The sequence below is a fragment of the Brachyhypopomus gauderio genome, unplaced genomic scaffold, assembly GCF_052324685.1.
Source record: "Brachyhypopomus gauderio isolate BG-103 unplaced genomic scaffold, BGAUD_0.2 sc127, whole genome shotgun sequence".
Taxonomy (NCBI): Eukaryota; Metazoa; Chordata; class Actinopteri; order Gymnotiformes; family Hypopomidae; genus Brachyhypopomus; species Brachyhypopomus gauderio.
Genome location: NW_027506948.1, coordinates 189665 through 214593, shown reverse-complemented (window position 1 = coordinate 214593; position 24929 = coordinate 189665). Strand labels below are relative to the sequence as shown.

Genomic DNA, 24929 nt, shown 5'->3' with positions numbered 1-24929 from the left:
TAGACCTAAAGTGTAATAGGTCTAAACTCAAGCGACGTGTAATCAAAGGCAACTGCGAGGTAAGGACAGGTAAAATATCCAAAATATCTTGAAAAAAGTTCTGCAGATATTTAATATTATATGTACATAACTATATTCTTCCAAAACAATGTACCGGACGTGCAAGTGTTCAAAGAACAAGTTCTCACAGGTTGTCATCAACTAGCGTGACGTTTTCCCCCATACAAGCACAACACGTTTAACCCCTCGGACATTGCGCATATTTGGGGTTCAGTACTACACTTCAGACTGTATACTTCTTTTTCAGTTCAGTTTTCAGTTCAGTTGTTATCTGGAATATTTACACATTTATTGCACAGTAGGAATGAATTTGTGCAGTGTAATATATAATGATTGGAAGATCATCTGAAGCTTTTCATCACTTTGACAAAGAACATAGTTTTAAAAGCATACCCCGGCATTTGGAGGAATTCAAGCTCGGTTTATGGGGCATATATGGAATATAAACTCATAAACTCCAGCTCATTTTATTTATTATTTACTATACTGTAGAAAAATGTAAATATTGACTTCTTAAGTCGCTTCATTTTAGTGAAGATTGCAGAGGGATATTCTCAGGTGTAAAATGCAAATGTGGGCCATGTTTTGGCATTCCTTATGTAGAGAATTAAACAGCATCACACAGCATTCATTTAGTTCAAAATTCTATTCAAGGCTATTTTGATTCCGTAACATGTCTTATTTCAAGCTGATGGAAAGAAAATGTGCAAAATAAACATTAAAGTGTTTATTTATCTACACTTTATATGGATGCGCCTGTAGATTTTTCATAAGTTCACGAAAAGTTAGCGTTCTTACGGAGCATGAACCGCCGCTCCCGTTATCTACCTGTCATCATCATGGGTATCGTTGTAAAACTCTCTCTCTCTCCTACACGAGTACATCTGCTCCAAATATGATCATTTCCTTTCTAACAGCAACAGATCGTGAAAGAATAAAAGGGTGATTTAAACGCAAGCTTGACATCTCGTTGGCCGGTGTCGATTTCTGAGAATGTGAAACCTGAGAGCGTCACGTGGTCACATGCGGTCACACTTTCTGGTTTAGCATTTCAGTATCTTTATAATATAAAAACGCCGAAAGTATTGCTTTTAACAGCTTCTCAGAAAAGACAACAATTGTCACTTGCGAGAAGAAGCAAGGTGAAATTTGCAAAAATCAATTAGATAATGAAATGCTTACACGCATTTAGACTTTAGATAGCGGGTCGGACCAAATGCGCTGCACAGCAAAGCGCGTTTGAACTAATTAGTGGATTAATTTGTCCTAATTGTGTAGGCACAGGGCTTAAAATTAATATCAGACCACGGATTTTGCAGCAGTTTGTTTTAAGAGTGCAGTCTGTGTGAAAGAGATGGGTACCGCAAACCTGTATATACATACATATACGCGTCTTGGGACATGCAGGTTTACAAAAATAATACAGGTATGGGACAGGGTTGAGAGAGACAGTTTTATATAATGACATTTAAATAATGTCAGTTTTACCCTACAGATTTTTTCTTTAGTGGTAGAATGGACAAAATATTAATAAAAGTGAATGAATACAATGTTTTGTGACTAAAAGTTTTAAACACATACCTATGTTATGTAAAAGTAAAAAAATAAATACACCAAATAAACGTGATGAACAGGTAGTGATATCCTATACATTTAATTGTGTTGGTAAATGCAGGGTTGAGGCAGCAACAGGTATGGCCATTTCTACCTTTAGAGAAGGTGCCTCTGCTATGATGACTGATATGGAGAGATTGTGGCTACAGAGCACAGTCTTACTGTCAATGTAATGAACCTGATATACTCAGAATATCAAAAGCAGAGGTTGTCGCATCTGACACGTCTGCCAGTGTGAAACACAAGTGCAAACCTGAGCACAGCTAAAAAGCTGAAAAGACATCATGAGGAAATGTGTGAGGGACATACATATGGAGCAGGGATGGATGACTAGGTTGTAAACAGGACTGGGGAACTATTGTGCAGGACAGACATACAACAATCTAAGGTAAAAGTTCTACAGGTTGCAGTGTGTGCGCTGTGATTGCGTTTTATTGAAGTTAAACTTAGTCATTACATTGCTCTGTTTTGCTGTTGTTTGTCCTTTTATTGTTGGGGATGCTCTAATGATATGATTAGATTGAGAGTAAGTAAACAGTTTTTTTCTGATTTATAAAGTAATAAAGAGATATTCAGAATCTCAAAACAAGAATTTTGAACCTGACTTTATGCATTGTTTAGATTTCTGTTTTTGAAATAAATGCAAATTAACATATATTTAATTAGATAATGCCTAAGTTGCATATTTAAACATAACATTTCAGAAAACTTGTAATTCTCTTAATGTCAATAATCAATGTGGTAAGTTTCATAGTGATTGCTAGATGACATTTTTACCCTATTTCACCTGTAGTGTCTTACCTTAAACGAAGAGAATGTTTGGCCGCAATCATCTCAGTTACATATTGTTTGGTGAAAGGTGTGTTTGGAGGGTTTGGTTAATTTTGACTAGATATGCAAAACTCAATAGAAAAACAAGGAACGTGAGCTCATGTTCATGGTCAGGTTTCCTATGTAGAGTCACAGTAGAGCGTGTGATTGATGATGGGCTACATATTAAGGGACCAAAAGATAAAGATTTAACAGCACAAAATAGCAACTATCCAGATATTGATGTTCTTCACTGCTCGACGGTAAACAGCTCACTTTTAGAGGTTGTAATGAGGGTAGAATCTACTAACAAGGGCAATTACAGAGAATATCCGTGTACGATGATGTCTTAACCACTCCAGTCATCCTGTTTTCTGGGATGTCCAACTACATTCAGAGTTATTTACAACTGTAGGCTCTGCTATTACAGCCTCTGGCCTTAATGAAATCAAAGATGAAGTTCCATCTGCTCACATTTTTGACTGGCGCGTAGATAAGACAACTGACATTTTCATGTCATGCACAACAGTCTGATAATTTGTTATGTAAATACCGCAGGCCCAAACTTAGTAATGATTTGTGGATGTTTTATATTTCAGAACGACAAAATGTCCAATCTGTCTTTGGTGTTTTAAAATAACAGATGCAGCACTTTGTGATGTAAAAAATGTGAGGTACATTGTGACTACTGTCATGGCTCCCGCTAAAGGACTTTAAGATAAAGATAAAGAAATTGCCCCAGAAGCAATTTTTGTGAACTGCTATGCACATAGATTAAACTTGGTGTTAAACTGGTGCACAATTCATGCCTCGGTCCAGTGTTTTTTTTTGCAACTTTCTATGGGTTTGTCACATTTATTGATAAACCCACATTTACTGTTAAAGGACGGCCTTTCATAAGTCTTCAGGAAGTTCCCTGAAACTCTGCTACACAGTGGAGCTTCACATAACGGATATTAAGCACTATGACCCAACATGTATCATAGGCTCCTGCAGACTTTGGAAAGGATATGTTTTAAAAGAGTCGGGTGATTCCTGAGGAGATATTCCAACATTTGATAAAAAGTTATGGCAGTTTCTTTGATATAGGGAGACTGACATCTGAGTTCCATGTTTTCAGAAAAAACAGTGAATAAAACAATGTATTAATCTTTTACATATATTTACATTGTTTTAAGATTGTCAGTATAAACTTGATAGTTTAACAAGGTTCTCTACATAAAATTTTAAAAGGTAATTTTATTGTTTATACAGTGTGGTTTAACTCGGTTGAGAATGATTCTTCATTGATTCATTAGAGTTTGTTAATTGTTTGAAGTACGCTACTTTGAAGTAGGCATATTTGTGTGTGCGCTGTTCTGTGTGACTAGGGGAGTGTGTGACTAGGGGGCGTGTGTGTGTGTGTGTGTGTGTGTGTGTGTGTGTGTGTGTGTGTGTGTCGCAGGCAGTGGACGGAGGTTTCCCTACAGCGTGAGTCAAGGTCATGTGCGAGTGCATCGGTATGTGTGTGTGTGTATGTGTGTGTGTGTGTGTGGGAAGACCTGAGTTAATTCATTGAGGGAAAGGTGACGAGGTCAACTCAGCGTGCCGAGGACCCTCAGAGTTACTTCAAGTCAGTATGGGGCCTCACTCAGGAAAAAAATGGTTTGTATGGACAATCGCTTACCACCATAGACTGCATGGTGACTCCTCAAGGAAACGTTTCCCCTCTCTCTCTTTAAATGCTCGCGCTCTAAACACGCACCCCGGATTGGTCTGTTGAGAATGCCTCCTCATTGGTTCATCAGAGTTTTGTTAACTGTTTGAAATTATTCAAAGTAAGCATATTTGTGTGCGCATTAGGGGTGCCGAAAAAAATCGATTCTTTAAAGGATCGGGATTCTTAGTCCTGGCAATTCTGAATCGATTCAAAATGGCCAAAAATCGATTTTAGAATGCGTTTAAGTTTTTTTTTTTCCCCGCTCCTACTATATACTACCTATATGGCATTACGTGTCCAATTGGCCACCGTACGACAAGCTAGTTATCCAGCTCCCTTTGACTGAATGGAGTCCGCTAGCATGGAGCAGGAGGAGAGCGTAATTAAGCCCGCCCCGTCGTCGCTAAAAGCCAGTGTTTGGGCACAATTTGGATTCTACAATGTCCCGGGGAAGAGCGAGCTTGACATGAGCACAATTGTTTGCAAGAAGTGTAAAATGAAATTGAAGTACTTCGGAAATACGACAAATGCACGAGCCCATTTGGCGCGACATCACCCTGAGCTTAAAGAAGTTGAAAAGCGGCCAAAAGCAGCCAACCAGCGAACTCTGGAGCAATGCAACACACATCCAGCTAATTCCCCAAGGGCTGTGAAGATTTCCAACTCCATCGCCTGCTATATCGCAAAGGATTTACGACCATACAGCTCAGTCGAAGGAGAGGGCTTTAAGTTTATGGTGAATACGCTTGACCCAAGGTACGTTATACCCTCACGTAGCTATTTTAGCGATAAAGCAGTGCCACAACTCTACAATGAAACGAAGAATAAAGTGGGAGAAGCTCTGATTAATGCCAATAGAGTAGCACTTACGTGTGACTCCTGGACTTCAAGAGCCACCCAGTCGTTTGTCACATTTACGGCACACTTCATTACAAATGACTGGCAGATGAAGTCGTGTGTTTTGCAGACACGAGTGATGAGCGAAAGTCACACCGCAGTAAACCTGAATGCCATGTTTCACGCTGTAGCAGAGGAATGGGGACTTAACATCGCAGACGTTGTCATTGTCACCGATAATGCTGCAAATATGCTTGCTGCTGCACAGCTGGAGAACCTGACACACATCACGTGTTTTGCCCATTCGTTAAATCTTGCTGCTCAGCGAGCTTTAAAAGTAAACACTGTGGCACGGCTTCTTGGCAGGATCAGGAGAATTTGTTCATTTTTTCACCGCAGCCCACTTGCAAGTCATGTGCTGCAGGACAAACAAAAACTTTTGGGAATGCCACCACACAAGCTAAAATCTGATGTTGTTACAAGATGGAACAGCTGTTATGAGATGCTTGAAAGATTTCTGGAGCAGCAGCCTGCAATTTGCGCCGCCCTCCTTTCACCTCAGGTGAGAAAATGTGGACATGCAGATGACATTTGCACTCTCAATGAGACTGACATCACCCATGCCGAACAAATAGCTATGACTCTCAAACCCATGAAAGATGCCACCAACATAATGTCGGAGGACTCCACACCAACTCTATCAGTAATCGCTCCATTGCATGCTCAGCTACTTCTTGACACACAGGCAGACATCTCTGATACACTAGTTGTCCGTGAAGTCAAAAAAGCAATCAACGAAGATCTGGCAAAGAGATACACAAGTGAGCAGAGCAAGACACTTCTTTATACTGCTTCTACCTTGGATCCAAGATTCAAAACACTACCATTTCTCAGTGAAGAGCAACGTCAGGAGATCCATGGGAAAGTAATAGATGAAGCTGCAGCTCAAGGGGTAACTTTTCTCTCACACTATACAAAACTTATATATACGATGAGTATACAAAAAAACTTATTATGATTTTTCTTTTTTCACAGGTTGAAGAGAGGCCAGATGAGAGACAACATCGCCAGGAGCCAGCATCAAGCCAAGATGAGGGTCCTTCTCCAAAAAAAAAATCGGCACTGGTTAATCTCTTAGGGAAGACATTTACCAAGGTCAGTGTCCTCCCTAAATCCACCAGAACCACAGCTGAAGAGGAGCTCAAGAAGTACCTGGAAGTCCCTCCACTGCCTCTCTCAGAAGACCCTCTTCAGTGGTGGAGATTTCATGAGGGAGAGTTTCCTCTACTGTCTAAAATTGCTAAACGCTACCTAGGCATCCCTGGCACCAGTATTGCTGCAGAACGAGTGTTCTCTACAGCAGGGGACATTGTGACAGCACAGCGCAGCACTCTAACGTCTGATCATGTTGATCAGCTCCTTTTTCTGCAAAAGAATCTAGTCATCTAGTTACATGCAGTTCAGAAGTGTTTTTGTGCAGACTTACCAAATATAAATATAGATTTACCAAATATAAATGCACTATAGTTAAGACTTTTTTTTTTTTTGAAGGTTAAGTTTTACAAAATATAAAGTCACTTTTCTAGTTCAGTTTGTTTAATCACTTTTAAGTCTGTATTTTGTTTTCAGTTAAAGGTAAATGCATTATGGTAGACTAAAGTCTATGTTTACTTTTGTATTAATATATTTTGAATTATTGTTCATTGATAGATTTTTTTTTTCTTTCTTTTTTTTAAAGAAATAGCCAGGCAGCTAAGCTAACCTAATACTGGTAATTTAAGTTACAGAATTTTATGCACAGTCCTATTTTTGGTATAAATATGGTGCAAAAAGATTTAATACAACAAGGAACCTAAAAGTATTGTTTTAAATAAATGTCCTATTTGTTTACGTTGTTGTTTCATCTTTTCATCTTGTCAATCACATAATTAAAACAAAATATATAGACCATTTGAATAGAAAAATCGTTCCTGAATAGAAAATCGTTTCTGAATCGAATCGTGACCCCAAAAATCGGAATCGAATCGCATCGCCAGACACTGAGAGATTCGCACCCCTAGTGCGCATGTGCGGTTCTGTGTTACTAGGGGGTTATATATGTATGTGTGTGTGTGTGCTGTTCTGTTCAGGGGAGTGGGTGTGTGTGACTAGGTGTGTGTGCGTTGTTCTGTTCAGGGGAGTGGGTGTGTGTGTGTGTGTGTGTGTGTGTGTGTGTGTGTGTGTGTGTGTGTGTGTGTGTGTGTGTGACTACGGGTGTGTGTGTCTGAGATCCCTATCTTTTAGCGCTGTTCTGTTCAGGGGAGTGGGTGTGTGTGACTAGGTGTGTCTGAGATCCTCCTGTTCTGTTCAGGGTGTGTGTGTGTGTGTGTGTGTGTGTGTGTCTAGGGTTATACGGCTCCGGAGAGTCAACATCAAAGAAGATCAAATTAATGTTTTAATTAACCTTATCAAGCAAAATATCAAAGCACAACCTAATACTCTTTGGTCGTCTTGACGTTGATTGATGTGATGATGATGTCATGAGTTGGGGTGGGGTGGAGGGGCGGAGGGGGGGGGTGGGGGTGGTGGGGGTTGGGGGGGGGGGTGTGGGGGGGGTAAGGGGCGGGGTCAACTAGAGGTCAAAGTCGTAAATCTTTTTGGAATAAGCCCCCCTCTACCAATATATCTTCTCTATCACCAACATTATCAGTAAACATTACCATTTTAATTGTGTACTTATAGTAGCAGAGTTGCCAACTCTCACGCATTGAGCATGAGACACACGCATTTGACCGTCTTCACACGCTCTCACGCCACACATCCGATTTCTCACACCAAAAAAAATCTAGTTTATTTACCTCTGATCTACATCTATGATTCAATGAGTTACTAGTTCGCTCTGGCGCCAACCACCGGCGATCGATCTATCGCGATATAATACTTTATTTGTGTCCATTTTACATCCCCCCGTCAACATTTTACGTTCGCCACCCAATAAATAAAAATAATGAGTAACATACGTGGAACGATACACAAAGTAAACTAGGTATGTGTAAATTAAGTGCAACGACGTGTCTCTTGAACACTAGAGTTATTATGCGTATTTTCAAGTACTACACAGTTATTCTCAAATGAAGAAGTAGTGGGTTGGCGCACGACAGCGCATTAGAGGGTGGAGTTGGATGTGTGCGGGGTTGGATGTCCAACTTCGCCTTCCTGCAGGCTGCAGCGAGACATACTTGTATTTTACCGCTCTGTCCCGGCGTCATCCCGTATTCTTATTTTCCCGTATTTGTCCCGTATGTTCAGTTTAAAATTTTTATTTTTTTTTAAAGCATTCATGTGCCGCTCCAAACAGAATTCTGTCACTAGCCTCGCGAGAACTGCCACCCTGTGACGGGCAGGGGTGAGCAACTAAAAGGAAGCGATCACGCCAAGTCTCAGGGAACAAGTGTGCAAACCAAAACCCGTGCAAAAGATCCAAAGTAATGATATAATGACCAGCGGTCAACTGGTACAAAGACAAGACATATATATAGGCAAACAAACGACCCTCGGGTGAGACGGATCACGAGCTCCGCCCACCTGAGGGACGCACATGACGTCACCAAACAACAACAACAGCAGCCGCTGTGGACGGAGGCGGCCGGTAGGGGGCCGCCTCACCGTGACAGACCCCCCCACCAAGCCACACTCCCCTCCACTGGGTGTGTGGCACACAGCGGCTGCACACAAAACACGAAGGGGCAGGAAGGCAGGGACAGGCAGGAACACACCTCCTGCAGTCCGGGAGCTGGAACATAAAACACACAACATTAAACAGCTCACCTCCCTGGGCGGGACCCTGGACCGACTGGGCCGTTAATAACACAAAACCACGCCCCGGTCGGTCGCAGGGCCCTCACGCCCTAACCGGCCTTCAGCCGGTGAGCCCCACCGGTGTGAGGACGAGGAGCTACAGCTCCTTTCTCGTCCCTCGTGCATGTGTGTGCGTGCAGGCTACCTCTCCAAGGCGTGGCTACTTCACCTCCTGGACCTACCTCCTCCCAGAGCTGACCCCTGCCTTCTGCTAGGGGTCACCCCAGCCTCCTGGGGAGCCAACCCCTCCTGAGGCCTCTCATCGCAAGGTGGACTCCTCCACCCAACCCAGGAGCGCCAGAGACCGAGGCCCAGGGCACCCCCGACGCGGGCTGGGGAGCAGCCCCAAGGGCCTCCTGGTCACCCTGGGCAGGAGGGAGGATCTCCCTCCTCACCAGGAGCTTTTCAGACCGGAGCCCCATGGTCCCCTGACATCCGGGGGCCCCAGCACTCTAGGGAGGGGCTCTTCATGACCGGGCTCCGGTCACCCCACAACACAAGGGGGCTCCTGCCAGGTGGAGATCCCCACAAGGTCCAGGAACACTGCCAAGGAGAAGCACCTGCACAGAAAACACAACTTCACACACACACACACACACACACACATATACAAACACAAAACACAAACGCGCCTCAGACGCCCTCCGTGCCATACCCCGTGGCACGGGACCACAGCCGTTCCCAGTGTTGGGAACGTTACTTTAAAAAAGTAATTAGTTATAGTTACTCACTACTTGTTCAAAAAAGTAACTGAGTTAGTAACTAAATTACTCTATAATAAAAGTAACTCGTTACCAGGGAAAGTAACTATTTGCGTTACAGTTAAAAAAAAGTTATATGCCGATGAATAAGGATTTTTTTGAAAAAGCAGTTTTCACAGTCAGTTGAAATGAGTAGATCAGAAAGTAAACAGTTACACTATATAAAGTGCATTTACATCTATCAATTTAAATTAAATTCTCTCAACCTGAGACAATTGGTTTGTTCACAACAGAAGTAACCTTAACAATAAAACCTCTATCCTTAATTAAATAAATCAAATACCCAGTCTGGTAGACATTCAGGAACTTCAAGTATTTTCTTAAAAAATGTTTATATCGCCACCTTGAAAATGCAATTTTTTCTTCGGCTTGCTCCTGACTCGCCATTTCAGCCTCTTCTCCGTTTGTGTCGCATGTCTCTCCGTGTCACTGGCGTGCTTCGGCGCACGTGTAAAAACACTGGCTCTGATTCGCTTACTGACTTGTTAAGTTAAACAGGTGTTACACCGAGAACTGTGACCTATCGAGATCTGTTACTCCTCACTAGCTTGGGCAGCAGTCCGCTCGGATTACTGTTAGTATATCAATATATAGTAACGCACCGCTTTTAATGACCAGTAATGTCAACGGCGTTGTAACGACAGGAAAAGTAATTAATTATATTATCCCGTTACTGACAAAATGACGTTGTTACCTAACGCCGTTATTTTTAACGGCGTTATTCCCAACACTGGCCGTTCCCCCCCCAAACACACATTTAAGGGGAGGAGCATGTGTGGAATTACAAGCAACAATAACATTTCACAAGCACGCTAGGACACAACGAACACACAAAGACTAGACAAACAAAATAGTGATCAGACAGTAAACGAACGGGACAAATACGTGCGTGCTCGACATACACATAATAGTGACGCGCCGCTCAGAGTCGCAGTCGCTCCCCACATTAAACACAAGACACGCGGGGAGCGAGGCGACAGTGACGAGCGGTGATCACATCACACACACGGAACAGGCGAGCACGCACACAGATCCTCTGCTCGTTCACTCGTACACACTCACAAGACACCACAAGAGAGTTTTCCCAGGCAGACACCCTGGTCCTCGCCGTGCCACACACAAACAAATGCACGGCGGAACTCTCGCAACAAACACCGAACACGAAGAGCCTTCTCAGGGCAGACTGCCCTGGTCCTCGGCGGAGCTCTTCAAACAAAACACCACGCAGACAAACACTTACCACGAGACATGACCACGAACGAAGGAGAAAGTAAAAGAGACTGGCGGCTTCTGAAAGGTGGCTGGTCATTCTGTGACGGGCAGGGGTGAGCAACTAAAAGGAAACGATCACGCCAAGTCTCAGGGAAAAAGGATGGTTTAATAGAAAGTGTGCAAACCAAAACCCGTGCAAAAGATCCAAAGTAACGATATAATGACCAGCGGTCAACTGGTACAAAGACAAGACATATATAGGCAAACAAACGACCCTCAGGTGAGACGGATCACGGGCTCCGTCCACCTGAGGGACGCACATGACGTCACCAAACAACAACAGCAACAGCCGCTGTGGACCGAGGCGGCCGGTAGGGGGCCGCCTCACCATGACACACCCAGAATACTGCAGGTGGCAGTAAAAAAAATAAAAATTGAAAAATTGGGTTTAGTGTCGACAGTGGGAGCAAACCTGGAACAACAAATCAGAGATGGATTTAACGAGAGAAGGCAGTCCTGCCAAAAAAAGCTAAGCGTACGTGTGAATACCTTGACGAATGGGACAGGGAATTTACTTTCCTAAAGAGGAGCATGAAGAGGCATAGCTACTCATTCTGTAAGATATGTAGCTGTGATTTTAGTGCCTCTCATGGGGGAAGGAACGATGTCTGTCAGCACGAACAATCTGCCAAGCACAAACGCGGGCTAAAGGCACAGAAATATGCCCAGAATTTTTTTTATTTTTTATTCATTTGTAGTTCAAAACATATTTGGGGTGTTTTTTCTTCACTTTTTGCCACTCCAGGAGTGGGACTATGTTTTCCATTAAACTCAATTGAGAAGCCGTGAGAGTATCTGGTAACTCGAAATCCACGGCGTAAGCACCGATTGCTCTCTTCTGCTCCAGCAAGGTTTGCAACATATAGAAAGTACTGTTCCATCGAGTAGAAACGTCTTGTTGAAGCACTTTCGGCTGCACACCCACCTCCGTTTGAATAGATCTGAGACGAGAGCTGACTAAATGTGAATGTTTGAAATGGCCAACTATCCGCCTGCTAACTGCAATTACATCCGAGATACTGCGCTGAAAAAACACCGTCGGTTACAGCGAGCTGTAGTGTGTGGGCCATACAAGGTAAACTTGGAACCCCGCATTCCACCATAACTTTTGCAATGTTACGTGCATTGTCACGCAATACAACATGTATGTGTTCCTTAGAAATCTTCCAAGTTTTAAACATATTCTCAAATGCCATAGAGAGTGCCGAGCTTGTGTGCGATCCCAAGCATTCTTTTGCATGCAAAACAGCCTTCTGCTGTTCGAAGTTGTTGTCTATCCACTGCGCGGTTAAACTGAGAATGCTTACAGGACTCACATCAGCTGTCCAGATGTCTGTGGTCAGACTAATGGCGGTCACATCATTAATGAGCTTGTGATCGCGAGTCGCTACCAAGCTGTGTAGCTCCGGCAGGGCTATGTCGGAAAAGTAACGACGGCTAGGTATAGCATACCGAGGCTCAAGATGCTCGACCAGCCCTCGAAACCCAACGTCCTCCACAACCGAGAACGGTTGGTCATCTAGAGCGATGAATTCCATCACCTCTGCTGTGATAGCTGTAGCTTTGGGACTGTTTTTGTCGAACGTCTTTGATTTTTGGAGGAGCTCGTCAATAGGCTGTGTAGCGGCGGGTTTCACTGGTGTGCGTGGTTCTGTTTGAGTTTCCTCTTTCACCGCCATGTAGTCCGTATATTTTTCAGGGTGGTGCACCTTCAAATGTGAAATTAAATTGGTAGTGTTGAAATTTCTTACTTTGCTCCCTCCACGCAAGACATTAGCTGAGCAAGTGTTGCAAACAGCATGCTTTATATTTTCACTCGGAAAAACTTCCACACCGCCGACATTTCAGCTGCACTGGTCCAGCTCAGCCCAGCTAGCGTCGGCCGGTGTTCTTCCGTCATACATTAAATGCGTCAGCATCATCGGTTTGAAATATCGGCTAAATTTAAGCATTGGCCCGATGCCGATGATTTAAAAAAATGCATTTATCGGCCGATATCGATATAAAACGGATATCATCATGCATCCCTAATATTCTTTAAAACTGCAATGGTTAAACCACTATTAAAAAACAGAAATCTTGATCCCACAATTCTCAATAATTATTGACCTATATCTAACCTTTCCTTTCTTAGCAAAATCATTGAAAAAGTGTAAATCCAGTTGAATGATTATGTCAAAGTAAATCAGATAAATGACACTTTTCAGTCTGGTTTCACTGCTCTCCACAGCACTGAAACAGCTACTAGTTAAGGTAGTAAATGACCTGAGATTGAATAAGGATGCAGGCAAACTCTCAATCATTTTTCGGCTAGATTTAAGTGCCATTTTTGACACCATTGATCATGAAATACTTCTTGATCAACTACAGAGCTGGGTAGGCCTTAGTGGCTTAGTCTTAGACTGGTTTAGATCATACCTAACTGGGCGTGATTACTATGTAGCTGTGACGCTGGGGCTGTGGCGAAGGATGAGACACTGAATCCGTAGTTTCCACTGACGTCACTTTATTTCTACAGGTATTGCGCAACAGCGCACGAATAACATTTAGCAAGCACACACACAACGTGTAGACTTTAGACAACGACGAGCACAGGACACTGCGCGAGCGCACATTAAATAGACAAACCACATTAACCCCAGGTGATTACGAGACGATTCACAGGTGAGACGGATTATCACATGACATAGCCATCACCACGAGATATCCACAGACGCAGACGATGCACGTAGACTACGTAAACACACGCCCAAAAGGGAGGGGCCGGGGTCCTCAACGTGACAGACGCCCCCTCCAAGGGCACTACCCGTCCCGGGGTGCCAACAGGACCGAGTGCCCCGAACCCACGACGATGGGCGGATCCGACGCGCTCAGTCCTGCGTCTGGGAGGTGACTGCCCTTGGTGAAGCGTCCGCCACGGACCGCCTAGAACACCCTCCCTGGGAAGACGGGGGAAAAGACGGAAGACACATTAAACGGAACAAACACACAAACAGGCACGCTCACACACAGTGGCACAAGAGGGAAAAACGGGTTTGGCACACAAAGGGGAAGACTGACAAACACGGGAACACACACACACGACATGGGCGCCAGGCTTCGCGCCAGGAGGAGAGCGAGCAGGGGAGAGAGGTCCGGAGCTGCTGGGGCTGCAGGCGCTGCGGTAGGCGGTGCTCCTCCTGCCTTTGCTGCGGGCTCTCCGCCAGGTGCAGCGCGGCGGGCTGACGTGCCAGGGGCAGCGCGGCGGGCGGACGTGCCAGGGGCAGCGCGGCGGGCGGACGTACCAGGTGCAACGCCGCGGGCGGACGTGCCAGGGGCAGCGCGGCGGGCGGACGTGCCAGGTGCAACGCCGCGGGCGGACGTGCCAGGTGCAACGCCGCGGGCGGACGTGTCCGAGGCAGCGTAGCTGGCGGGCTTGCCAGGCGCAGCGTGAGGGAGCTCCTCCTCATAGTCCATCAGCTCCTCCTCGCCCTCCAGGACCCCTTCCATAGACTCGGCCGGGCTCTCACCCCGGGAATAGTCCATGGGGCTGGCCCTGGAAGGTCCGGAGGACGCGGTCTCTCCAGGAGTCCTCCTACCTTTAACGGTTCTCACGGAGGAGGGAAGGCTCTCCTCCTCGTCCTCCGTGTAGGAGTCGCTCTCTGGTGTTCCCGAGCCCACAGACGGGGAATAATCCTCTGCTCCATACTCCACTGTGGACCTGTCGTCCTCCAACGGAGGGGAATGGTCCCGCTCCTCCTCCTGGCCCTTGGGAGAGAGACCCACAGGCGGAGGGAGGTAGTCCTCCTCCTCTGACTCCTCCTCCTCTTCGCCGTAGTCTATGGTGGTGTCGGAGTAGACGGAGGGAGGGTACTCCTCTTCCTCCTCCCCCTCCCCAACATAGTCCACGGTGGGAGCGGAGTGGATGGATGGAGAGTAATCCTCCTCCTCCTCTGACTCCTCCTCGGAGTCCTCTTCCCCGAATTCACTCTCTGGGGTGGACTCCGTAGCACCGAAGACGCAGGAGTCCACCCTCAGAGGCGAGAGGGCGCGTGCTGGATGGGGGCGTCGCTGGCGCTCACGCCAAATCCGCACCACCCCCTCGCGGAGCTCCTCGGCCAACCCGGGGTCCTGCGTACTCCGCGCTGCGGCAAGCTGGAACGCGCAGACGGGATCCTGCTCCAGTTGCTCCTGCGTCGGGGGGTCCTCCTCCTCTACAAGCTCGCCCTCTGGTGGCGATGCCTGGTAGAACTCCGGGACGCTCACTCTTATGGGCGAGCCCTCCCGGGAAGGTGCGGGGTGCCGCTCTCGCCACACTCGGACCGCAGTCCGGTAGTACTCCTCCTTCAGCTCGGGAATAGTGGTCTCCCGAGCCGCGCAGAGCAGGTAGGAGCACTCCGGGTCCTCCATGAGCTGCGTCCGAGTCGGCGGAGCTTCGTGGCGTGGGGGAGAAGACGAAGAGCGGTGATGCCGCTTACTGGGCTTCTTGCCCTTCTTCGGCTTCCCCTTGTAGCCTGGCATTCTGGGTTGGTGTCTCGAACGGCTCGTCGTTCTGTGACGCTGGGGCTGTGGCGAAGGATGAGACACTGAATCCGTAGTTTCCACTGACGTCACTTTATTTCTACAGGTATTGCGCAACAGCGCACGAATAACATTTAGCAAGCACACACACAACGTGTAGACTTTAGACAACGACGAGCACAGGACACTGCGCGAGCGCACATTAAATAGACAAACCACATTAACCCCAGGTGATTACGAGACGATTCACAGGTGAGACGGATTATCACATGACATAGCCATCACCACGAGATATCCACAGACGCAGACGATGCACGTAGACTACGTAAACACACGCCCAAAAGGGAGGGGCCGGGGTCCTCAACGTGACAGTAGCATTAGGTACCTCTTCCTCCACACGTCAAAAAATAACTTGTGGCGTCCCCCAAGGATCAATTCTTGGGCCATTACTGTTCAACCTATATATGCTTCCGTTACCACATATCATTAACAAACATGGTATTAGTTATCATCAATATGCAGATGACACTCAACTTTACATTTCTGGGTCATTCTACAGAAATGTCCACTTTTGTATGCCCAAAAATGCCTGTCCTCGCTGTCATGCTGGGAAACTAACGGCTTTATTTCTTAATGGAAAACATAGTTATGTGTCCATAAAGGTCCACTATATCACAGAAAATATTTAAAAATACAATATTGCAAATAAATATAATAAAATACATAATAAATGTGTACGTCCCCAATATTCATGTCACTGGTGTTACCGTATGACAAAAGACTATTATTTTAATATACAAAGCTATGCTGATGACATCACAGGAAGTCATTTTGTTTCCTCTCTGAAGATGAATGAAAATAGACACATTGTAAGTTCAATGTCATTTTTCATTTTTTACAAATTTTATCATCTACCTTAAGATTTTCTTCAAAGCTTTAGTGCAAGTCACTGGTATGCCCTACTTTAACCTTTGGAAAATGGATAGCAACAGATTTTGGGTGAATTCTTAATTATTTCAATCATAATAATAATGCACTGGTTACCCAGCTGGCACACGACCGACCTTCAACGTTGAAATGTGGTTGAAATATAGTTGAAATACTGTCTGTTGTTGTTTCAACGTTGAAACAACGTTGAATCAAGGTTTAATCTTAAATGGTTGCGCAAACGTTGAACTATTAACGGTGAATCAACGTAATATCTTCAACCTGCCTTTGTATTACCATTTCAAGTTCAAAAAACACAATACAATAAAAAAGTACAAACAACTCTTTGGCATTGGCTGAGGGTTTTGAAAGAGGTATTAATTATTATTATTAGTACTAATAATAATAATAATATAATTTTTATTTATTTATTAATTCGTCCAAAAACGTCATCAAAAACAGGCAGGTATTAACCAGGAAGACAACATCAGGCAATGAAACAGTTTGAAATGTTTTGAGGCAGAAACACAACTTCACAATAACAGTAGGATAGAGTAGAGCAAGGCAGTCGTGGCCTGGCGGTTAGGGAACTGGTCTTGTGACCGGAGGATCGTGGGTTCGATTCCCAGACTTGAGGCCATGACTGAGGTGCCTGATTGTGTGGTGGTTCTCCGAGAAGAAATTTATAGAGAGAATAAAAAATATATAAAATTGTTATTTTTTCATTATGGCATAGCCTACAGTTGTTTTTTTTCCTCTCTCCCATGCAATTTTGAGCATGAACGTGAGTTTTGTGGCTTATTCAAGGTTGGATGTATGACATTGAAACAACGTTGGCATATCAACGTTGATTCACCTTTCAAAATCGACACAAAATCCAACGTTGATTCAACCGTCACATTCGACGTTGATTCAACGTTGAAATGCCTGCTGGGTAGTGTCCCAGTAGGAGTCCACTGTTGCAGATATAGACACCTCAAAGATGTCCTCTGTTTATTGTCCTGGATTACCTTTCTTGAAGGTAGATTTATGATGACCCTTTTCACCAGTCTTCCAGCCATCAGTAACTACCAGTAACTATTTGCTGATTAATATCGATATAATACTAGTTTTAACATGTTGCTTCTGTACAGTCAGGAAACAGCTCAAATACATTTTTAATAACACTAAACCCCGAATTGGATCGAATCGGATCAAATCGATTAATTCGAATTAAATCGAAAAAAATTGATTCTTAATCTTCAGAATTGGAATCAGATCGATTCATGGAATTTGAATCAATACCCAGTCCTAGTAATAATGTAGTATAATTTAAAATCCTAAAAAAAGAAATTTATGTAGGAAAAATTTCCACCTGTCAAAAGTGGACGTTTTTGTAGAATGACCCTTCTCTAGAAAAGTGTGAGCACTTTTAAAATAAAAATGCCTTTGGTAGCAACAGATTTTGGGTGAATTCTTAATTATTTCAATCATAATAATAATGCACTGGTTACCCAGCTGGCACACAACCGACTTTCAACGTTGAAATGTGGTTGAAATATAGTTGAAATACTATTCCTAAAAGCCGATTAAAGATTGGCGAGGGTGCTTTTAACCACTATGGCCCAAAGCTCTGGAACTCTCTTCCTGAAGAGCTCAGAGGTATTTCACCCTTGTACAGCTTCAAGAAGAGTATAAAAACATTCCTGTTTATATCTGCTTTTAGTTTAAAAAAAAACTGTGTTCCATCTTATTATTATATTATTACATTATCAATCAATCAATCAATCAATCAAATTTTATTTATATAGCGCTTTTTACAACAGTTGTTGTCACAAAGCAGCTTTACAAGTGCCGAGTCCTAGCCCCCAGTGAGCAAGCCAAGGGCGACAGTGGCAAGGAAAAACTCCCTAGTTTTTGCATGAGGAAGAAACCTTGAGAGGAACCAAGACTCAGGGGGGGAGCCCATCCTCCTCTGGCCGACACCGGTCACCATGACAACAACAACAATATAGACAGAATGTAGACAGAATGTAAAAGATGCAATAATGTCCATTTAGACCGAAAAAGATGTAATAATGTCCATCATGGTGTAGGCATCCGGTTAGGCAGGAGGTGGCCGGCCAGGATGGATCGCTTGTCTCTCCTCATCTCATTATACCTCAAGCAGGCGGGCAGCCATGTGGAGAAATGAAACAGGGAAAATTAGCTCTGTATGAGGACATATACAGGACAGGTAAAATTATAAACATTTCTGGAGTGTGGCAGCAACTCCGGCACTAAGTTAAATTATTACAGCCTAGCTAAAAAAAAGGCAGAACCAGAAGGTAACATAGGCTTGGGGGCATTCTGAGACAATGGCATCCGTCCACTGCACTGTCAACAAACTTGAGTGACCACGAGCAGTGACAGGATGACAGCACCAGCACCCCAGTCTACCATAAAACCCTTCGTCTATGAACCCCTGGATCTGTACCTTTATCTAAGGGGGATATTAATTATCAAATGCTAGACTAAATAAGTGGGTTTTCAACCTAGATTTAAAGATTGTGACTGTGTCAGAGTCCCGGACACATTTAGGAAGATTATTCCAAAGCTGGGGGGCCTTATAAGAAAAGGCTCTTCCCCCTGCTGTTACCTTGTTAATTTGTGGAACTAATAACAGACCAGCACCCTGTGATCTTAGTTGACGTGGGGGTTCATAGTAGGAAATAAGTTCCTGGAGGTATTCAGGAGCAAGCCTGTGTAGTGCTTTATATGCTAATAATAGAATTTTAAAATCAATACAAAATTTAACTGGGAGCCAATGCAGGGCTGATAGGACTGGTCTAATATGCTGAAATTTTCTAGTTCTGGTCAGAACTCTAGCTGCGGCATTTTGAACTACTTGAAGTTTATTTAGATTCCTATTTGAACATCCTGACAGTAGTGAATTGCAGTAGTCTAGTCTAGAGCTAACAAAGGCGTGCACCAATTTTTCTGCATCATCCTGTGATAATGCATTTCTTAATTTGGCAATGTTGCGGAGATGTAGAAAAGCTATCCTAGTAGTATTATCTATATATTTATCAATGATAGGTCGGAGTCGAGTATGACGCCTAGGTTTTTGGCTACTGTGCCAGGTGTAATGGGATAGTCTGCAAGATTAAGCATTAAATTTGGAATTTTCTGTCTTGCGGCCTTAGGGCCCACAAGGAGAACTTCTGTTTTGTCCTCATTTAATTGTAGGAAGTTTAGAGACATCCAGCATTTAATATCTCTTACACAGGCCTCAATTTTTCCTAAACTGAGTTTGTCATCGGGTTTGGCTGATATGTAAAGTTGAGTGTCATCCGCATAGCAGTGAAAGTTGACACCGTGTTTGTTTATAACTGTGCCCAATGGTAGCATATATAATGTAAATAATAGTGGTCCTAAGATGGAGCCTTGCGGGACCCCATATTTAACCATTGTATGTTTGGATGAAATATTATTGAGCTCTACAAACTGATAGCGATTTGTGTTGTCTATAATTATGTTGTCTATAATTTTATAATTTGTCACTTTTATTACATTATTTTATTGTTTTTGTTTCCTTTGTATCTTTAATTTCTTTTAATTTAGTTTTTGCTTCCTTTTAATGTTTCTTTTTTATTTATTCTGTAAAGCACTTTGAGTTGCATGTATGTATGAAAGGTGCTATACAAATAAAGATTATTATTATATTTCCAGAGTTCATCACATCCCAAAGGAACACGAGAAGGTGTCAGGAGCTTTGATCAATGTAGCAAAACATCTTTCCAACCTGAAGTTCAGAGTCTGGGAGAGAATGCAGAAGATTCTCCAGTACTGTGAGTTTTGGTGTTCTTTGATTAATTAGAGTAATTCTGTTCTCCTCACAATTAGAACTCTATAGAGAGAGAAAAAAGGCTGTATTAGTATAAACAGTGAGGGGGACGACCAGTTGACTGCTGGTCTGAGGAAAGACAGTGAGTCCATGAGGAGATCTACACCACCCACTCTCTACCTCTACACACCACCCACTCTCTACCTCTACACACCACCCACTCTCCACCTCTACACCACCCACTCTCCCCCTCTACACACCACCCACTTTCCACCTCTACACTCTAGGGCAGTCATGGCCTGGTGGTTAGGGAACTGGTCTTGTGACCGGAGGGTCGTGGGTTCGATCCCCAGACCTGAGGCCATGACTGAGGTGCCCCTGAGCAAGGCCCTTAACCCTCAATTGCTCACTTGTATAAAAAATGAGATAAAAATGTACGTCGCTCTGGATAAGGGCGTCTGCCAAATGCCGTAAATTTATTTTAAATTTACACACCACCCACTTTCCACCTCTACACCACCCACTCTCGACCTCTACACCACCCACTCTCCCCCTCTACACACCACCCACTCTCCACCTCTACACACCACCCACTCTCCACCTCTACACACCACCCACTCTCCACCTCTACACCACCCACTCTCCACCTCTACACACCACCCACTCTCCACCTCTACACACCACCCACTCTCCCCTCTACACATCACCCACTCTCCACCTCTACACACCACCCACTCTCCACCTCTACACACCACCCACTCTCCACCTCTACACACCACCCACTCTCCCCCTCTACACACCACCCACTCTCCACCTCCCTCTACACACCACCCACTCTCCACCTCTACACACCACCCACTCTCCACCTCTACACACCACCCACTCTCCACCTCTACACCACCCACTCTCCACCTCTACACACCACCCACTCTCCCCTCTATACTCCACCCACTCTCCCCTCTATACTCCACCCACTCTCCACCTCTACACACCACCCACTCTCCACCTCTACACACCACCCACTCTCCCCCTCTACACACCACCCACTCTCCACCTCCATCTACACACCACCCACTCTCCACCTCCCTCTACACACCACCCACTCTCCACCTCTACACACCACCCACTCTCCCCTCTACACACCATCTACTCTCCCTAGGACATCAATACCTCCAACAAAAAGGAGAAAAAAGGGAGAAACCGTAGTTCCTCCAGATCTTCCTGGTTCTTTGCTGTATGTTGGCTCATATTACTACCAAGAGAAGGATCTACCCCCATTGAAGAGGAAGATCAGCACCAGAGCTATAAAGTGTGGGACACGGAGCCCTGGTACTCCTGGCTAAGGGGCTTCCCCCCTCCTGGGGGGGTCTGGACACTGTGGTCCTCGTCCTCTGGTCCCGTCCTTCAGTCTGGGGACTGTTCGCTGGTGTTAGTCTCTCTGGGAGTAGCGCCCTTTAGTGCGGGAACTGTAACAGTATCCACCCACTAATGAGGACACACACACACTTCAGTACACAGACACTAATAATACACACATACAGTGTGACACTCAGTGTAACAGTAACACTGCACTAGTTAAGTGTCACATGTGATACTCAAAGAATGAATCCAAGATATGTAGAAATATATTAATGAATAAAACAGACACAATTTCAAGCGTCAAAACAACAAGCACACAAGTACTGCAGGGGTGTGTGGTGAACACAACATCACCATCACTTCCCTCTTATCAACCTACTGCAGCATTTCACTCAGAGTAAAGGGCCTGCAGTCTGTAGATGTGACCTCATCACATAAACACATGAAGAACATGATTCATTTTGTTCTCTCTCCTCAGACCCTGTTACTCTGGACCCCAACACTGCATATCCACACCTCCACCTGTCTGATGATCTCACTACTGTAGAATACAGCCCACAGAAATCACTGCTTCCTGATAATCTAGAGAAATTTGATGAGTATCCGTGTGTCCTGGGCTCTGAAGGCTTTAACTCAGGGACCCACTGCTGGGATGTGGGTGTTGGAGACAGTGAATACTGGGAACTGGGTGTAATTATAGAGTCTGAATCAAGAAAGAGAGATTCTTTCTGGGCCTCAGTGTGGGGTCTGGGGTACAGTAAATACACTGATGAATACTGGACACGCTGCCCAGGACAGACAGATCACTACTTCACACCTACAGAGAAAGTGCAGAGGGTCAGAGTTCAGCTGGACTGGGACAGGGGGAAAGTGACATTCACTGATCTTCTAACCAGTTCACACCTGCGCACTATAACACACAGTTTTACTGACACTGTTTTCCCATTATTCTGCAATTACAGTTCCTCTCCTATGAGGATCTTACCAGTAAAGATATCAGTAACAGTGGAACAGCAAAGTCAATGTTGCCTTTAATTAATCTTCAATATATATATTAGGGGTGGGATGCGATTAAAAAATTTAAAATAATCACCTTTTAATCGCATTTCAGTATTTAACATGAGAAACATTAATTTACATTTGAATGATAAATGAATCAGTGAACATAATCATAAACTTCAACATCTTGTTTATTTTTCTACACAGACCAATAGATGAGTGCAGAAAACAGAGCAAACAGTTTTCAGAACACTGGAAATTCTGACCAAAAATGAGTTTTGTTCAGGATATTGGAAGAATAAGAACTGAAGTAAATCAGAAAATGTTTTTTAATACCATTTTAGATGGTATTACGCTTTTTTAGGCTTTTTCTTTAATTTTCCAGGCCTCTGCCACAGGCATCTCCATAGTGCCTAGAAGTGGTCTTCTGCATGCTCAAAGCAAATGGCTGGATCTTCCATTCATCATCTTTAATATGAGCTGTCACACCAAGATAATTCTTGTTGCTAACAGAGGTCCAGTGATCCCCAGTCAGAGCCACATTTGTGGCACTTTTCACAATAACCTGTTTTACTTCCCTTTCCTCATCATACAGCTGCTGGATTTTCTTCGACATTGACTTTCTGGACGGCAGTTCGTAACCTGCATCAGCTGATGCAATTTGCAGCGCTTCTTGTAAAGCCTGCATTATACTTTCACTAGTGACCGTAGCGCGACTCCGCCCACCTCGCACGAACTTCCGCGAACGGAGAGCTCCACAGAGAGCGGTCTATAGTCCACAGCAATCCATCTCGCCAGTGAATTGGTCAATTTGTCTGACGTGGACTTTGACATTTTGTTTCTTAATTCGAACCCCGACATGTGGTCGAGTGTTGACTGGCGACACTGCTCGTACTAGTAATACATTTATCAGCTAAGTTATCATTACTGAGCTGCGCGTTAGCCCCAACATGTTTTACGTTGAAGTGGTAACGAAGGGTGGAAGTGCTCCTGTGATAAGCGAACTCCTTCCTACATAAAGTGCAAATAACACTATTTGTGTTTGTACTTCCATCTGGAAGTTTCTTATATTTAAATTTCCCATCCACCAGCGTAGCCTCTTCAGTCATCTCCATCATGATCTTATTGTGCGTCCATATAATCTGTGTGTCTGGAACTCGTGCACTGAGAAACATTCTACGGTGCAAAAGTGTCTCATGCGTTAAATGCGTTAAAATGCGTAAATGTTTTTAGTTCGTTATTTTCGTTGTAATTAATTAATCGAAATTAACACGTTAAAGTCCCACTACATATATTGCATTAGATAGTAGATCTATTAGAACAAACACTTAAAGGTGTTTTCCATAGTATTTATATTCATCAGGCAGCAAAATGCTAATGTATTAGTTGAAGTATTTACACTATATTGCCAAAAGTATTTGCTCACCTTCCTTGACTCACGTATGAGCTTACGTGACATCCCATTGCTAATCCATAGGGTTCAATATGAAGTTGTTCCACCCTTTGCATCTAGAACAGCTTCAACTCTTGTGGGAAGACTGTCCACAAGGTTTAGGAGTGTGTTTATGGGGATTTTTGACCATTCTTCCAGAAGCACATTTGTGAGGTCACATACTGATGTTGGGCGAGAAGTCCTGGCTCTCAGTCTCCGCTCTAATTCATCCCAAAGGTGTTATATCGGGTTGAGGTCAGGACTCTGTGCAGGCCAGTCAAGTTCATCCACACCAGACTCTGCCATCCATGCCTTTATGGACCTTGCTTTGTGCCCTGCTGCACAGTCATGTTGGAAGAGGAAGGGGCCAGCTTCAAACTGTTCCCACAAAGTTGGGAGCATGGAATTGTCCAAAATGTCTTAGCTGAAGCATTCAGAGTTCCTTTCACTGGAACTAAGGGGCCAAGCCCAGCTCCTGAAAAATAACCCCACACCATAATCCACCCTCCACTTTACACTTGGCAACAGCCAAACCCAGACTTGTCAATCAGATTGCCAGATGGAGAAGCGCGATTCGTCACTCCAGAAAACGTGCCTCCACTGCTCTAGAGTCCTGCATCCGACACTTTGCATTGTACTTGGTGATGTATGGCTTGGATGCAGCTGCTCGACCATGGAAACCCATTCCATGAAGCTCTCTGTGCACTGTTCTTGAGCTAATCTGAAGGCCACATGAAGTTTGGATGTCTGTAGTGATTGACTGCAGAAAGTTGGTGACCTCTTCACACTATGTGCTTCAGCATCTGCTGACCCTGATCCGTCAGTTTATGTGGCCTACCACTTCGTGGCTGAGTTGCTGTTCCAAAACATTTCCATTTTCTTAGCTGACAGTTGACTGTGAAATATTTAGGTGCGAGGAGATTTCATGGATTTGTTGCACAGGTGGCATCCTATCACAGTTTCACTGTGGAATTCACTGAGCTCCTGAGAGCGACCCATTCTTCCACAAATGTTTGT

General features: G+C 44.3%; 1 protein-coding gene across 1 annotated transcript in view; it reads left to right on the top strand.

Annotated features, from left to right (window-relative positions):
- The window catches only part of LOC143498951 (E3 ubiquitin-protein ligase TRIM35-like), a 37480-nt gene extending 14635 nt beyond the window's left edge, over positions 1-22845 (top strand). Inside the window, exons 4-7 of the mRNA XM_076993860.1 lie at positions 9533-9543; positions 18227-18263; positions 20033-20126; positions 21960-22845. Of these exons, the coding sequence (XP_076849975.1) occupies positions 9533-9543; positions 18227-18263; positions 20033-20126; positions 21960-22516 (699 nt within the window). The 3' untranslated portion in view covers positions 22517-22845. The remainder of the gene's footprint in view (positions 1-9532; positions 9544-18226; positions 18264-20032; positions 20127-21959) is intronic.
- The last annotated feature ends 2084 nt before the right edge of the window (positions 22846-24929 follow it).